Consider the following 16,149-nt stretch of genomic DNA (forward strand, 5'->3'; position numbering starts at 1 on the left):
CATTTTATTCATTCTTCTCCTTCTTTCCTTTTTTCTTTTTATTTTTTCTTTTTTTATGTTTCATGTTTACCATTTTTTCCTTCTCTTCATTTTTTTTCTTTATTAATTCCTCCTTTTTTTTCCTTTTCTTTTTCCTTCTTCTCCTTTTTCCTTGTGGGAAAAGAGAACAAAATTGGGGAGGGGGGGAACGGGAAAATTGAATTTCTACTAATGAAATTCCCAATTTTTTTCCTTGGGGATTTTTCTAGGAGAAATTTCCAATTTCGCTACGAGAAGGTACCATTTCCAACTCAAGTATGTATCTATTCATAACGAAATTCTATTCACGTAGAATGTTTTTAGTCTCGTGATAGTTGTAAAGCAAAGACTCCTTAGGAGGAAATGATTTTTTGAGCAGAGAAAGTATACTACCCAATGCTTATTCCTCATATTGGAAGTTGTTTTATTATGAAGCAAATAAGTGAGAAAGGGCTATCTTAGAAAAGTTCTAAGGATGAGGATATAATTCTTATTATGCTCCTATTTTTTACGTTTTATGTTAATCTTTTGTTTCTATATTAAATTATCATCTCGACATTATTGTTATAATTATGTCTGGTCAAACTAATGGTCCTACGACTCTTCCCTTCACTATCCAACCTAGTAACTAAGACAACTATAACAAATTTGAAAATATGGTGACTTGTCCTACAACACATAAATACAAATTAAAAAAATCCAAATGACGGTTTCATTGTATTCCTCCTCCTCATGTTGGGAATTTTTTCCTTGTTGCATGAAAAACATTCCATAGCAATGGTCTACAAATTAAAACAAAAATTATATTTCATTGCAATTCAATAAAATGATAGTATTTATCGTCTCAATATACATATATATTTTTACTCCATTTTGAAGTGATGTCAATATTGGTAAAACGATAATTAAACCCAATTGGTTAGGGTCAGATTGGACACAATCACCATATTGGGTTAGGTTTTGAGCTTCTATGGTTGAACCAAGAAAGATTAAGGAAAAAAATCTATCAATTTAATTATATATTTTTATTGTTTTGAAGTAACATCGACACTAGTTTAACCAGTAATCAAACACAGTTGATTAGGATTAGATTGGCCCAATTTATTATTGGGTTTTATAACATCGATAATAATGTTAATTAATTAATATAAATTATAAAATAATTTTTAATGAAAAACACCAACAACCACTCATTAGTTTCGACTTAATTCATAATTTCAAATATATAATTTTCATTGACGGAATTAACATATATACTGGTTAATGAGTTCTTAATGTATAAAAGGTTGCTTAGAGAGAGAGAGAGAGAGAGAGAGGAACATGAACAAGATTAATAATGAAAAGTTTGTAAACCTTGCCTCTATTCACCAAAATAAAAATAAAATTAGTTACAACATCTCTCCTAAACTCATTCTAAGTTGGGAAGTGGAAAGGAATAAAAAAATCAAAGCATGGAAATGTTAAATAAAGGTCACCGTCTAAGGCATCCTACAAGATAGAACCAGATTATTCCACATTTTGTTAATAAGCTCTTCAAGAGTAATCTAGCTTTACTTCAAGGTTTGCTTAGTATTTTCATCTCATCAATGGGACCCTTCTGATCCCTCGTTACCAGCTAAAGCTGATGGATTCAAAATGCAGGTTATCAGCCAAACCAGCAGAACAGATCGCTGCCACACGTTGCCGCATCCCCTTTGGTCCGCTGGCTAATACTCCAACGCTTGATTCATCACATGACGCCAATAGTATTTCTGCCATGGAAATTAAATCCGAGCTTCAGTCGTCATTACCATGAGAGGATTAGAAAAGAAACAACAAATTAAAGTTTGGTTATGTATATGCTTACTTTCAATGTCCGGTCTCTTGCCGTAGTGAACTCTGATGGATTGACTGAGTGACTGATGAGGCTGACTCTCCAATTCTCTGTCACCATTATTGAACCACGACCCATCTTCGATGACCATCGCTTCCATGGCACTTCGCTTCTTATTCCATAGAACCGCAGCAATAGATGCAACAGCTATGGATAAACAGATGAACAACATGTTGAGCAACGATCTTGAGATGTGAGGGAAGATCATGTTAGTGTCGTGGTCAATTGGGTAGAAATAATAACGTGTGGTGATCCCCAGCAATATCAGGAACATAACGAAGGAGCTGGAGATGATTGCGGAAAGCCAAAGCCAGCCGTTGGGACCCAAAACAGCTGAGACCGGGGCATGACACGGGTTAGTCTTGAACCACAAGGTTCGCTGGAGATGTTTTTGCTTGTTGTTTTCACTGTTGGGTCCTTCTCTAGTTACATAGGCGTCGATTAGCAGCCGCAGGCGGGACATATCACACCCAGTTCCGGCGAGAGGTAGGAGGAGGTCGGTCATGGAGAGTTGTTTTGAGTTCCTGAAGATACAAACCAACTGCACTTGTGGTAGTACTGCTTGTTGCTCGAGTGTTGAGCTCTGGAAGATTAATTCTCGAATGATGGATATGAATGGAGTGATCCCGCTGCCTCCGCTTACCATCACAAGCTTGTCGTGCCTATAGTTTGAAGAAAAATTCACAAGGTTAATAAGATAATTAATGGATGAAGCCATACTAACGGACAAAATTGGATTATGGAGCACAAAATTTCATACAGTTACCTGAAGAAGTTGGTAGAAGAAGGTGATCCGTAAGGTCCTTCAACTGAAACATCCAAGTGATCCACCGGAGATGGAGAAGAGAGTATCTGATATAGTTTCTGTGACCAGATTCCTTCACTCTTGATGACGACACTGAGCTTATCTTGTTCCAAGCTGCTATTGGAGGTGACTGTGAAAGGGTGCCACTGTAAGCGGGAAATACTCGGCACATTTACAAACATTATGCTCGTAGGCGAATAGCTCAACCCTGGACTCTTGGAGAAGCTGAGCTCGAGTGTTTCGCAAGGGAGGAGACGGGCGGCGAGCAATCGAACTCGTTGTCGAGATTGCAGGAAGCGCAAGCAGCGGTCGACCAAGAAGAGGTATATGCCAGGAAGAATAAGTCCAAAAATGGCAAGGCCATAGAAGGAGGTGCCGACATGGACTATGAAGAAGAAGAAGAAGAGAAAGTAGAGATGGTGCGTGTAGTAGAAGACCTCGAACATCTTTCGTCTCACCCTTCCAGAACTGGTAACCCACATGAGCAACCCACAAATCAAAGCTAATTCGCCTGCAACATTCGACACTCCGATCATATCCCACTTCAACATCTGCTCCATTGAAACAACGACAAAAAAAAGTCAGGAATCATCATGGAGTCGACTCGATCGATAGAATTTGTGCAGATATTCAAAAAAAGAAATCGAGATGTCAGATATATGTACCTGAGAAATCTGTTTTTTTGCAGCCCAATAGACAATGTAACATAATCCATGAGCAGTGAAGAGGGCCATGACGATATGTCCAAGCCATATGTGATACTTGACGCTGGCCTCCGAGGTGAGTCCCACCAATGGCAACAGAGACGATCCTCGAGTGACGGGGAAGAAGAGAAAGGAGAAACAGATAGTTCCAACGAGGCCTAATCGGAGACCTGCACTTTCTAGCTTCGCTTCCCACCTGATCATACATTCCAAAATCAGTCATCTTACAACTTCTCTTACGGGTTAGAATAAATAACACAATATGATACTGATCTAGATCTCTTACAGTTTCTCGCCCTGATGGTGAGCAGATGTAGCATTCATCTTGGCATAGCTGCTGTGTAAATACATTGTCAAAGCCCAGACAAGCAGTGCAAGAAACATGGCGAAGAAGGTCAGCTCTATTCCTGAAACGATTCCAAGAGGACCCTTCACTAGCACTGGTCGTCTCCATAGAGAAAGAAGACTGTTGGCTCTACTCTTAGCCCCAGTACTGCAATTAAATAATGAGAATACATTTAGATTCAATCAAATAGTATTCCGCTATGGATTTCTTTTCCATTCAATACAACTATTGATCCATAGAGGGAAAAAAACAAAGAAAGGGAAGGCAAAGATGAATTAAATACCTCTTCTTTTGGCACGATTTAATATTCTTGCCAAGATGGAGATAGATGCACCCCAAAACAGACATGAACAGAACAGGTAACACGAACGTCAATAGGTCCGCCCCTGCAATAACAAGTAAAAATTGTTCGAGAAAGAAAAGAAAAGAAAGATTTTAAAGAAACTGAAACGAAAAAAGTAGCAAACGAGCATTGTATCTGCAGAAGAACAATACCTTCTGTCCCAAAATATGTGGAATCGACTCGAGCAGTGATCATAACCTGCCACTTCATGTAATAGCTTGTTGGGTATATTACCCACAGAAGCATCCATCCAGCAAACACCACTCCAATCAAGAGCCCAATGACCGCTCGAGCAAGTCTTGTCGTCACAACCTCCATGAGTACCCTCGTGCACACACCAATGCTAAGTTTTGAGATGAGAGATAAGTTGAGTTAGGTCCCTTATTTATACCCAAAAGCTAAGTAAACTCATTGGAACTGCAGTTTCCAAATTCATCCACGCTGGCTTTGGTAAGAATAATTGCATTGGAACTGTGTGTTTTCCAAATTCGTTTGGTAAGAATTATTTGGAACTGCGCTTTCCAAATTCGTTTGGTAAGAATAATTTGAGAGGAACAGTAGTTTCCAATTTCTACGGGGCTTTCTTAGTGCCGTCATCAATATTGATCGGACGGTCCAATTTTATTCTTTTAATTACAAATTTCTCACTCTTCTGCATAGATCTCACGCGTTCACAACTTTCACCGTCTCTCTGCGTCTCCCCGCATCCTCCTGGATCGGACCACTTCCTTCCTTCTCTCTGTCTGCAGGCGACGGACAAAAATCCTCGCCGCAGACGTCGGACGAGGACATCTGTTCGAGGTAATTTCTCCTCAATTTTTTTCGATATTTTTTCGTGATAGATGCTTTCATGATCTATTTGTTCGTTAGGATTACCGATCCGGAGGTAAACCGATCTCTTTCTTTTGCAGAGTTTGAAGCTTGGATTGCGGAATTATGTAATATATCTCAATATTTTTTCGGATCCTTTCTTTTTCTTTTTCGAAGTTCTTCGCTGATCTTGTTTGTGTGCGTCGTTTTGTCATTTGATTTAAGCGCAAGGATGTGGTGCGGTGACAAGTTTTTCAATTTTATAGGGGTTTTTCACTTTTGTTCCTTGCTGAATGACTCCAATTGGTTGCACTGTTATTCCACTTACACAACGCGCTGGATTGTATTTATATACAAGTGAACTGTGTAGCCTAAAAAGACTACGCATGCAGATTTTCAAAATTTTCGTCAAAAGAATTCGCAATGTAGTGTATGTACGGTGTGTGCTTTTCTTCTAGGATGCTAAACTCTATTTCGATTATCCATGCTTTCGTATGTTATTTCGTCTTTATTGGATGAGTTTGCGGCAGATGGAGTGCTTCAATTTGTTCTGCATTTCGTTTAAGTAATTCTTTATCACTGAGATAACATCAAGATCCTAACATACCATCTCTTACCATTTTAAGGTATCGAGAGAGCTAAAATATGTGCTTGTATTGTGTGATATGCTGGTTCAATAAATTCAGAGGACAATGTTCATCTGGATCATAGAAGACGAATTCTCTCTTAGTTTTTAAGGGCTTGTATAGATAGTTTTCAGAAGAATGTGACTTCAGGTGGTAATACAGTTAATTGAGATAGAGATTTTTTTGAAGTTTTAAAAATGAGTCTCCTAATGCTGAATGGAGGTGGAGTGGTACAACGGATCCAGTACAGTTGAGATGCTGCTGTCGTGATTCATGAAATTTTATCACATCTTAAAAGAAAAGAATCCGTTTTAGTTTCTCAGTGTGAGTTCTTTTTTTTTCTTGGCATAGCTTTGTTCCCTTCTTTCTTTTCCCTTGTCTCGAACGAAATGAGACTTTTTTCCTGTTGAATTTACAGGTTTTTTTTCAATCTATGTTGTCCATATCATGGTTAAACTGACCTCTTCTCCATTTGGAACTGTCTACAGAAATGTATGAGAATATGGGAAGCCAAGCTCGCATGCAGGGCCCCCCATTGAATCCTCAGCCTAACCCCTTTGGGAATACCTTCTATGATGCTGGATCAGGACTCATCCGAGGTGGATTAGGAGCTTATGGTGAACGAATTTTGGGTTCAAGCTCTCAGTATGTGCAAAGCAATGTATGGACATTCGAAGTATATGTACCATGGCTATATAAGGGTACCCATGGATAGATCCACAGGCACTCACAAAACACAAGAGGAATTTACTTTCAAAAGTTGATCAGTCTCCATGTCTTTCAGTTTTGACTTCTTCTAGTGATCAATTTGCAAAAACAAGTTGGTTGATGGTCCTGACTTAAAACCATTATAACTAACTGAAATGGGGACATTGGGATCAATCAGCTGATTATCATGGACAAACTAGAGCTTGTCAAATTGTGTTTTGATCTATCTTATCATAAGTTGTCAGTATGTTTTTTAAACTATCCTTCAGCTAAATCGTTGGACTGGTAAAAGACGGCATGACGAAATGTTAGTTTTGTTTGTGAAGAGGTGGAGAAGTGCTTCAATTACCCATAAACACGAATACATTGTTTTTTATGTTATAGTTATTATAGGAGTTGTAAATTTTCTTACAAGTGCTTTCTGGCCAGATAAGCAGGTACTTCTCTGATCCCCAGTACTACTTTCAAGTGAATGACCAGCATGTGAGGAACAAGTTGAAGGTGATCTTGTTCCCGTTCCTACATAGAGTAAGCAATGTGTTCAAACTTATCTTTGTACTATTGATTGTTAATTAATGACCTGAGGAAGTATGTTCAGTAGTCAACCAAAAAGGTTATTGGTCTTGTGTGCCTTGGCAAGATTGATATTCTGATGGAAATGAAATTTGGTCTTCTCAACGAGGCTTTGGAGGTCAGTTTTTTTCTGGATTGTTTGTCGAAATGTCATGGGACATTCTTCAACCTTGAATTGTTGGTGCAACAGACTTTAGGATTAGTACAGACAGCGTGATCGACAATTTTCATGGCTGCTTCTGCATCCTATCTTTTGTTCACTTTCAAGAAAGTAACCGACATCCTGATAGGCTATTTATTAAAACTGCTATCAATTTATTTGCTTCATTTAGGGTCACTGGACAAGGATAACAGAGCCAGTGGGAGGTAGACTCTCCTACAAACCTCCTATCTATGATATAAATGCTCCTGACTTGTACATTCCCTTTATGGGTTTTGGGACTTATGTAGTTCTTGCTGGCCTTTTTTTGGGCCTTCTTGGAAAGTAAGTGCAAAAATACTTTTACTTTCTTCATTTGTTATATTCAAGTCTCTTTCCAAGTTCAAAAAAACGTTCAAGTCTCTATTTTACATCTGTCTTCTCTTGTCATCCTCCACAGGTTTACTCCTGAAGCTTTGAGTATGCAATTTACAACAGGACTCCTTGGATGGTTCCTCCAGGCATTACTTCTTAAAGTTACGTTGTACATGTTAGGGAGTGGTGAGGCCCCATTATTGGATATGGTTTCTTATGATGGTTATGCATTCATCGGGATTTCCATGGCTATAATGGCAAGGATGGTGAAAGTGAATTTGAATTCACTCTACTTATCCAAAATTGTTAAGTGAATGAAGTATGTAATTCACTTTCACTTGCTCCAGTGTAAAATGAGTAAAAAGGGAAATCTAAGGGTTTACCCTTTGAATTCACTTTCATTCGCTCACTCGATGCTCTCCGTATCCTTCTCTCTCATCACTACTCGACCTCACCGTTGCCCCCCTCCCTCTCGTCGTTGCTCACCCTTGTCCTTGTCCTCTCACTCACTATTGCTTGACCTTGTCTTTGCTCCCTTCCCTCTTGCTCGACCTCTCGCCACAACTCGGCCTCATCCTCATCCTCCCTTGCTTTCGTGTTTCTTCCTTCTCCTCTCACCGCCCACGCTATCAAAACTGAACCATGAATAATTTATTTTCAAAATTATTTTATTATTTTATATTACACTAAAGTTTGTCTTATTTTATTAATAAAATACCCTATTTATTACTTTTAATAGTATATTAAATTCTTCTATGTGAGTTTCCCAATTTTGTTGGGATGGTTTTTTTCTTTTTCTTTTTTTCTCTTTTTGCTTTTCATTTGTTTAATTCTTCTCTTTTTTCCCTTCTTCTCATTCTTCTCCTTCTTTCCTTTTTTTTTTTTTTTCTTTTTCTCATTTTTTTCTTTCCTTCCCTTATTTTCTTCTATTTTTTCACCTTTTCTTCCTCCTTTTTTGATTTTATCTTTTTCCTCTTTTCTTTGTTGTCCTTTTTCCTTGTGGAAGAAAAGAACAAAATAGGAAAAAATGAGAAATTTAAATTTCTCCTGAGGAAATTGGGAAATTTGCTAGGAGGGGGTACTCTTTTCTAATGAATTTTCCAATTTTTTTTGGAGGGTACCCTTTCCCAGTGAATTTTTCACTTCTCTGTGTGAGAGCTTTTTTTCTTCTCTTTTCTTTTTCCATTTTATTCATTCTTCTCCTTCTTTCCTTTTTTCTTTTTATTTTTTCTTTTTTTATGTTTCATGTTTACCATTTTTTCCTTCTCTTCATTTTTTTTCTTTATTAATTCCTCCTTTTTTTTCCTTTTCTTTTTCCTTCTTCTCCTTTTTCCTTGTGGGAAAAGAGAACAAAATTGGGGAGGGGGGGAACGGGAAAATTGAATTTCTACTAATGAAATTCCCAATTTTTTTCCTTGGGGATTTTTCTAGGAGAAATTTCCAATTTCGCTACGAGAAGGTACCATTTCCAACTCAAGTATGTATCTATTCATAACGAAATTCTATTCACGTAGAATGTTTTTAGTCTCGTGATAGTTGTAAAGCAAAGACTCCTTAGGAGGAAATGATTTTTTGAGCAGAGAAAGTATACTACCCAATGCTTATTCCTCATATTGGAAGTTGTTTTATTATGAAGCAAATAAGTGAGAAAGGGCTATCTTAGAAAAGTTCTAAGGATGAGGATATAATTCTTATTATGCTCCTATTTTTTACGTTTTATGTTAATCTTTTGTTTCTATATTAAATTATCATCTCGACATTATTGTTATAATTATGTCTGGTCAAACTAATGGTCCTACGACTCTTCCCTTCACTATCCAACCTAGTAACTAAGACAACTATAACAAATTTGAAAATATGGTGACTTGTCCTACAACACATAAATACAAATTAAAAAAATCCAAATGACGGTTTCATTGTATTCCTCCTCCTCATGTTGGGAATTTTTTCCTTGTTGCATGAAAAACATTCCATAGCAATGGTCTACAAATTAAAACAAAAATTATATTTCATTGCAATTCAATAAAATGATAGTATTTATCGTCTCAATATACATATATATTTTTACTCCATTTTGAAGTGATGTCAATATTGGTAAAACGATAATTAAACCCAATTGGTTAGGGTCAGATTGGACACAATCACCATATTGGGTTAGGTTTTGAGCTTCTATGGTTGAACCAAGAAAGATTAAGGAAAAAAATCTATCAATTTAATTATATATTTTTATTGTTTTGAAGTAACATCGACACTAGTTTAACCAGTAATCAAACACAGTTGATTAGGATTAGATTGGCCCAATTTATTATTGGGTTTTATAACATCGATAATAATGTTAATTAATTAATATAAATTATAAAATAATTTTTAATGAAAAACACCAACAACCACTCATTAGTTTCGACTTAATTCATAATTTCAAATATATAATTTTCATTGACGGAATTAACATATATACTGGTTAATGAGTTCTTAATGTATAAAAGGTTGCTTAGAGAGAGAGAGAGAGAGAGAGAGGAACATGAACAAGATTAATAATGAAAAGTTTGTAAACCTTGCCTCTATTCACCAAAATAAAAATAAAATTAGTTACAACATCTCTCCTAAACTCATTCTAAGTTGGGAAGTGGAAAGGAATAAAAAAATCAAAGCATGGAAATGTTAAATAAAGGTCACCGTCTAAGGCATCCTACAAGATAGAACCAGATTATTCCACATTTTGTTAATAAGCTCTTCAAGAGTAATCTAGCTTTACTTCAAGGTTTGCTTAGTATTTTCATCTCATCAATGGGACCCTTCTGATCCCTCGTTACCAGCTAAAGCTGATGGATTCAAAATGCAGGTTATCAGCCAAACCAGCAGAACAGATCGCTGCCACACGTTGCCGCATCCCCTTTGGTCCGCTGGCTAATACTCCAACGCTTGATTCATCACATGACGCCAATAGTATTTCTGCCATGGAAATTAAATCCGAGCTTCAGTCGTCATTACCATGAGAGGATTAGAAAAGAAACAACAAATTAAAGTTTGGTTATGTATATGCTTACTTTCAATGTCCGGTCTCTTGCCGTAGTGAACTCTGATGGATTGACTGAGTGACTGATGAGGCTGACTCTCCAATTCTCTGTCACCATTATTGAACCACGACCCATCTTCGATGACCATCGCTTCCATGGCACTTCGCTTCTTATTCCATAGAACCGCAGCAATAGATGCAACAGCTATGAATAAACAGATGAACAACATGTTGAGCAACGATCTTGAGATGTGAGGGAAGATCATGTTAGTGTCGTGGTCAATTGGGTAGAAATAATAACGTGTGGTGATCCCCAGCAATATCAGGAACATAACGAAGGAGCTGGAGATGATTGCGGAAAGCCAAAGCCAGCCGTTGGGACCCAAAACAGCTGAGACCGGGGCATGACACGGGTTAGTCTTGAACCACAAGGTTCGCTGGAGATGTTTTTGCTTGTTGTTTTCACTGTTGGGTCCTTCTCTAGTTACATAGGCGTCGATTAGCAGCCGCAGGCGGGACATATCACACCCAGTTCCGGCGAGAGGTAGGAGGAGGTCGGTCATGGAGAGTTGTTTTGAGTTCCTGAAGATACAAACCAACTGCACTTGTGGTAGTACTGCTTGTTGCTCGAGTGTTGAGCTCTGGAAGATTAATTCTCGAATGATGGATATGAATGGAGTGATCCCGCTGCCTCCGCTTACCATCACAAGCTTGTCGTGCCTATAGTTTGAAGAAAAATTCACAAGGTTAATAAGATAATTAATGGATGAAGCCATACTAACGGACAAAATTGGATTATGGAGCACAAAATTTCATACAGTTACCTGAAGAAGTTGGTAGAAGAAGGTGATCCGTAAGGTCCTTCAACTGAAACATCCAAGTGATCCACCGGAGATGGAGAAGAGAGTATCTGATATAGTTTCTGTGACCAGATTCCTTCACTCTTGATGACGACACTGAGCTTATCTTGTTCCAAGCTGCTATTGGAGGTGACTGTGAAAGGGTGCCACTGTAAGCGGGAAATACTCGGCACATTTACAAACATTATGCTCGTAGGCGAATAGCTCAACCCTGGACTCTTGGAGAAGCTGAGCTCGAGTGTTTCGCAAGGGAGGAGACGGGCGGCGAGCAATCGAACTCGTTGTCGAGATTGCAGGAAGCGCAAGCAGCGGTCGACCAAGAAGAGGTATATGCCAGGAAGAATAAGTCCAAAAATGGCAAGGCCATAGAAGGAGGTGCCGACATGGACTATGAAGAAGAAGAAGAAGAGAAAGTAGAGATGGTGCGTGTAGTAGAAGACCTCGAACATCTTTCGTCTCACCCTTCCAGAACTGGTAACCCACATGAGCAACCCACAAATCAAAGCTAATTCGCCTGCAACATTCGACACTCCGATCATATCCCACTTCAACATCTGCTCCATTGAAACAACGACAAAAAAAAGTCAGGAATCATCATGGAGTCGACTCGATCGATAGAATTTGTGCAGATATTCAAAAAAAGAAATCGAGATGTCAGATATATGTACCTGAGAAATCTGTTTTTTTGCAGCCCAATAGACAATGTAACATAATCCATGAGCAGTGAAGAGGGCCATGACGATATGTCCAAGCCATATGTGATACTTGACGCTGGCCTCCGAGGTGAGTCCCACCAATGGCAACAGAGACGATCCTCGAGTAACGGGGAAGAAGAGAAAGGAGAAACAGATAGTTCCAACGAGGCCTAATCGGAGACCTGCACTTTCTAGCTTCGCTTCCCACCTGATCATACATTCCAAAATCAGTCATCTTACAACTTCTCTTACGGGTTAGAATAAATAACACAATATGATACTGATCTAGATCTCTTACAGTTTCTCGCCCTGATGGTGAGCAGATGTAGCATTCATCTTGGCATAGCTGCTGTGTAAATACATTGTCAAAGCCCAGACAAGCAGTGCAAGAAACATGGCGAAGAAGGTCAGCTCTATTCCTGAAACGATTCCAAGAGGACCCTTCACTAGCACTGGTCGTCTCCATAGAGAAAGAAGACTGTTGGCTCTACTCTTAGCCCCAGTACTGCAATTAAATAATGAGAATACATTTAGATTCAATCAAATAGTATTCCGCTATGGATTTCTTTTCCATTCAATACAACTATTGATCCATAGAGGGAAAAAAACAAAGAAAGGGAAGGCAAAGATGAATTAAATACCTCTTCTTTTGGCACGATTTAATATTCTTGCCAAGATGGAGATAGATGCACCCCAAAACAGACATGAACAGAACAGGTAACACGAACGTCAATAGGTCCGCCCCTGCAATAACAAGTAAAAATTGTTCGAGAAAGAAAAGAAAAGAAAGATTTTAAAGAAACTGAAACGAAAAAAGTAGCAAACGAGCATTGTATCTGCAGAAGAACAATACCTTCTGTCCCAAAATATGTGGAATCGACTCGAGCAGTGATCATAACCTGCCACTTCATGTAATAGCTTGTTGGGTATATTACCCACAGAAGCATCCATCCAGCAAACACCACTCCAATCAAGAGCCCAATGACCGCTCGAGCAAGTCTTGTCGTCACAACCTCCATGAGTACCCTCGTGCACACACCAATGCTAAGTTTTGAGATGAGAGATAAGTTGAGTTAGGTCCCTTATTTATACCCAAAAGCTAAGTAAACTCATTGGAACTGCAGTTTCCAAATTCATCCACGCTGGCTTTGGTAAGAATAATTGCATTGGAACTGTGTGTTTTCCAAATTCGTTTGGTAAGAATTATTTGGAACTGCGCTTTCCAAATTCGTTTGGTAAGAATAATTTGAGAGGAACAGTAGTTTCCAATTTCTACGGGGCTTTCTTAGTGCCGTCATCAATATTGATCGGACGGTCCAATTTTATTCTTTTAATTACAAATTTCTCACTCTTCTGCATAGATCTCACGCGTTCACAACTTTCACCGTCTCTCTGCGTCTCCCCGCATCCTCCTGGATCGGACCACTTCCTTCCTTCTCTCTGTCTGCAGGCGACGGACAAAAATCCTCGCCGCAGACGTCGGACGAGGACATCTGTTCGAGGTAATTTCTCCTCAATTTTTTTCGATATTTTTTCGTGATAGATGCTTTCATGATCTATTTGTTCGTTAGGATTACCGATCCGGAGGTAAACCGATCTCTTTCTTTTGCAGAGTTTGAAGCTTGGATTGCGGAATTATGTAATATATCTCAATATTTTTTCGGATCCTTTCTTTTTCTTTTTCGAAGTTCTTCGCTGATCTTGTTTGTGTGCGTCGTTTTGTCATTTGATTTAAGCGCAAGGATGTGGTGCGGTGACAAGTTTTTCAATTTTATAGGGGTTTTTCACTTTTGTTCCTTGCTGAATGACTCCAATTGGTTGCACTGTTATTCCACTTACACAACGCGCTGGATTGTATTTATATACAAGTGAACTGTGTAGCCTAAAAAGACTACGCATGCAGATTTTCAAAATTTTCGTCAAAAGAATTCGCAATGTAGTGTATGTACGGTGTGTGCTTTTCTTCTAGGATGCTAAACTCTATTTCGATTATCCATGCTTTCGTATGTTATTTCGTCTTTATTGGATGAGTTTGCGGCAGATGGAGTGCTTCAATTTGTTCTGCATTTCGTTTAAGTAATTCTTTATCACTGAGATAACATCAAGATCCTAACATACCATCTCTTACCATTTTAAGGTATCGAGAGAGCTAAAATATGTGCTTGTATTGTGTGATATGCTGGTTCAATAAATTCAGAGGACAATGTTCATCTGGATCATAGAAGACGAATTCTCTCTTAGTTTTTAAGGGCTTGTATAGATAGTTTTCAGAAGAATGTGACTTCAGGTGGTAATACAGTTAATTGAGATAGAGATTTTTTTGAAGTTTTAAAAATGAGTCTCCTAATGCTGAATGGAGGTGGAGTGGTACAACGGATCCAGTACAGTTGAGATGCTGCTGTCGTGATTCATGAAATTTTATCACATCTTAAAAGAAAAGAATCCGTTTTAGTTTCTCAGTGTGAGTTCTTTTTTTTTCTTGGCATAGCTTTGTTCCCTTCTTTCTTTTCCCTTGTCTCGAACGAAATGAGACTTTTTTCCTGTTGAATTTACAGGTTTTTTTTCAATCTATGTTGTCCATATCATGGTTAAACTGACCTCTTCTCCATTTGGAACTGTCTACAGAAATGTATGAGAATATGGGAAGCCAAGCTCGCATGCAGGGCCCCCCATTGAATCCTCAGCCTAACCCCTTTGGGAATACCTTCTATGATGCTGGATCAGGACTCATCCGAGGTGGATTAGGAGCTTATGGTGAACGAATTTTGGGTTCAAGCTCTCAGTATGTGCAAAGCAATGTATGGACATTCGAAGTATATGTACCATGGCTATATAAGGGTACCCATGGATAGATCCACAGGCACTCACAAAACACAAGAGGAATTTACTTTCAAAAGTTGATCAGTCTCCATGTCTTTCAGTTTTGACTTCTTCTAGTGATCAATTTGCAAAAACAAGTTGGTTGATGGTCCTGACTTAAAACCATTATAACTAACTGAAATGGGGACATTGGGATCAATCAGCTGATTATCATGGACAAACTAGAGCTTGTCAAATTGTGTTTTGATCTATCTTATCATAAGTTGTCAGTATGTTTTTTAAACTATCCTTCAGCTAAATCGTTGGACTGGTAAAAGACGGCATGACGAAATGTTAGTTTTGTTTGTGAAGAGGTGGAGAAGTGCTTCAATTACCCATAAACACGAATACATTGTTTTTTATGTTATAGTTATTATAGGAGTTGTAAATTTTCTTACAAGTGCTTTCTGGCCAGATAAGCAGGTACTTCTCTGATCCCCAGTACTACTTTCAAGTGAATGACCAGCATGTGAGGAACAAGTTGAAGGTGATCTTGTTCCCGTTCCTACATAGAGTAAGCAATGTGTTCAAACTTATCTTTGTACTATTGATTGTTAATTAATGACCTGAGGAAGTATGTTCAGTAGTCAACCAAAAAGGTTATTGGTCTTGTGTGCCTTGGCAAGATTGATATTCTGATGGAAATGAAATTTGGTCTTCTCAACGAGGCTTTGGAGGTCAGTTTTTTTCTGGATTGTTTGTCGAAATGTCATGGGACATTCTTCAACCTTGAATTGTTGGTGCAACAGACTTTAGGATTAGTACAGACAGCGTGATCGACAATTTTCATGGCTGCTTCTGCATCCTATCTTTTGTTCACTTTCAAGAAAGTAACCGACATCCTGATAGGCTATTTATTAAAACTGCTATCAATTTATTTGCTTCATTTAGGGTCACTGGACAAGGATAACAGAGCCAGTGGGAGGTAGACTCTCCTACAAACCTCCTATCTATGATATAAATGCTCCTGACTTGTACATTCCCTTTATGGGTTTTGGGACTTATGTAGTTCTTGCTGGCCTTTTTTTGGGCCTTCTTGGAAAGTAAGTGCAAAAATACTTTTACTTTCTTCATTTGTTATATTCAAGTCTCTTTCCAAGTTCAAAAAAACGTTCAAGTCTCTATTTTACATCTGTCTTCTCTTGTCATCCTCCACAGGTTTACTCCTGAAGCTTTGAGTATGCAATTTACAACAGGACTCCTTGGATGGTTCCTCCAGGCATTACTTCTTAAAGTTACGTTGTACATGTTAGGGAGTGGTGAGGCCCCATTATTGGATATGGTTTCTTATGATGGTTATGCATTCATCGGGATTTCCATGGCTATAATGGCAAGGATGGTGAAAGTGAATTTGAATTCACTCTACTTATCCAAAATTGTTAAGTGAATGAAGTATGTA

At 38.4% G+C, this 16,149-nt stretch overlaps 3 protein-coding genes across 7 annotated transcripts; 2 read left to right on the forward strand and 1 right to left on the reverse strand.

The window, feature by feature from the left end:
* Window positions 1-1,626: 1,626 nt before the first annotated feature.
* Window positions 1,627-12,910, reverse strand: LOC137938543 (uncharacterized). The gene is made up of 14 exons (XM_068783493.1): window positions 12,745-12,910; window positions 12,533-12,635; window positions 12,190-12,381; window positions 11,865-12,099; window positions 11,161-11,750; window positions 10,368-11,056; window positions 10,134-10,272; window positions 4,242-4,432; window positions 4,045-4,132; window positions 3,687-3,875; window positions 3,362-3,596; window positions 2,658-3,247; window positions 1,865-2,553; window positions 1,627-1,769 (listed from the first exon to the last, which is right to left on the reverse strand). The coding sequence occupies exons 1-14, from the start codon at window positions 12,908-12,910 to the stop codon at window positions 1,627-1,629; spliced, it is 4,239 nt and encodes a 1,412-aa protein (XP_068639594.1).
* Window positions 4,769-8,076, forward strand: LOC137938695 (uncharacterized). Of its 3 annotated transcripts, XM_068783696.1 has the most exons (6): window positions 4,769-4,890; window positions 5,001-5,027; window positions 6,014-6,186; window positions 6,663-6,761; window positions 7,139-7,290; window positions 7,406-8,076. In XM_068783696.1, the coding sequence occupies exons 3-6, from the start codon at window positions 6,016-6,018 to the stop codon at window positions 7,632-7,634; spliced, it is 651 nt and encodes a 216-aa protein (XP_068639797.1). In that variant the 5' UTR covers window positions 4,769-4,890; window positions 5,001-5,027; window positions 6,014-6,015; the 3' UTR covers window positions 7,635-8,076. The 3 variants fall into 3 exon arrangements, with proteins under 3 accessions (XP_068639797.1, XP_068639796.1, XP_068639798.1); XM_068783695.1 differs by lacking the exon at window positions 5,001-5,027 and having other exon boundaries at window positions 7,406-8,071; XM_068783697.1 differs by lacking the exons at window positions 4,769-4,890; window positions 5,001-5,027 and adding an exon at window positions 5,526-5,849.
* A 361-nt stretch (window positions 12,911-13,271) lies between the features above and the next one.
* LOC137938837 (uncharacterized) lies at window positions 13,272-16,137 on the forward strand. 3 transcript variants are annotated; one of them, XM_068783900.1, is made up of 6 exons: window positions 13,272-13,393; window positions 13,504-13,530; window positions 14,517-14,689; window positions 15,166-15,264; window positions 15,642-15,793; window positions 15,909-16,137. In XM_068783900.1, the coding sequence occupies exons 3-6, from the start codon at window positions 14,519-14,521 to the stop codon at window positions 16,135-16,137; spliced, it is 651 nt and encodes a 216-aa protein (XP_068640001.1). In that variant the 5' UTR covers window positions 13,272-13,393; window positions 13,504-13,530; window positions 14,517-14,518. The 3 variants fall into 3 exon arrangements, with proteins under 3 accessions (XP_068640001.1, XP_068640000.1, XP_068640002.1); XM_068783899.1 differs by lacking the exon at window positions 13,504-13,530; XM_068783901.1 differs by lacking the exons at window positions 13,272-13,393; window positions 13,504-13,530 and adding an exon at window positions 14,029-14,352.
* Window positions 16,138-16,149: the final 12 nt, after the last annotated feature.

The sequence above is a fragment of the Aristolochia californica genome, unplaced genomic scaffold, assembly GCF_029961685.1.
Source record: "Aristolochia californica isolate CCGP_79_NKW_82.1479 unplaced genomic scaffold, dmAriCali1.0.hap1 SCAF_8, whole genome shotgun sequence".
Lineage (NCBI taxonomy): Eukaryota > Viridiplantae > Streptophyta > Magnoliopsida > Piperales > Aristolochiaceae > Aristolochia > Aristolochia californica.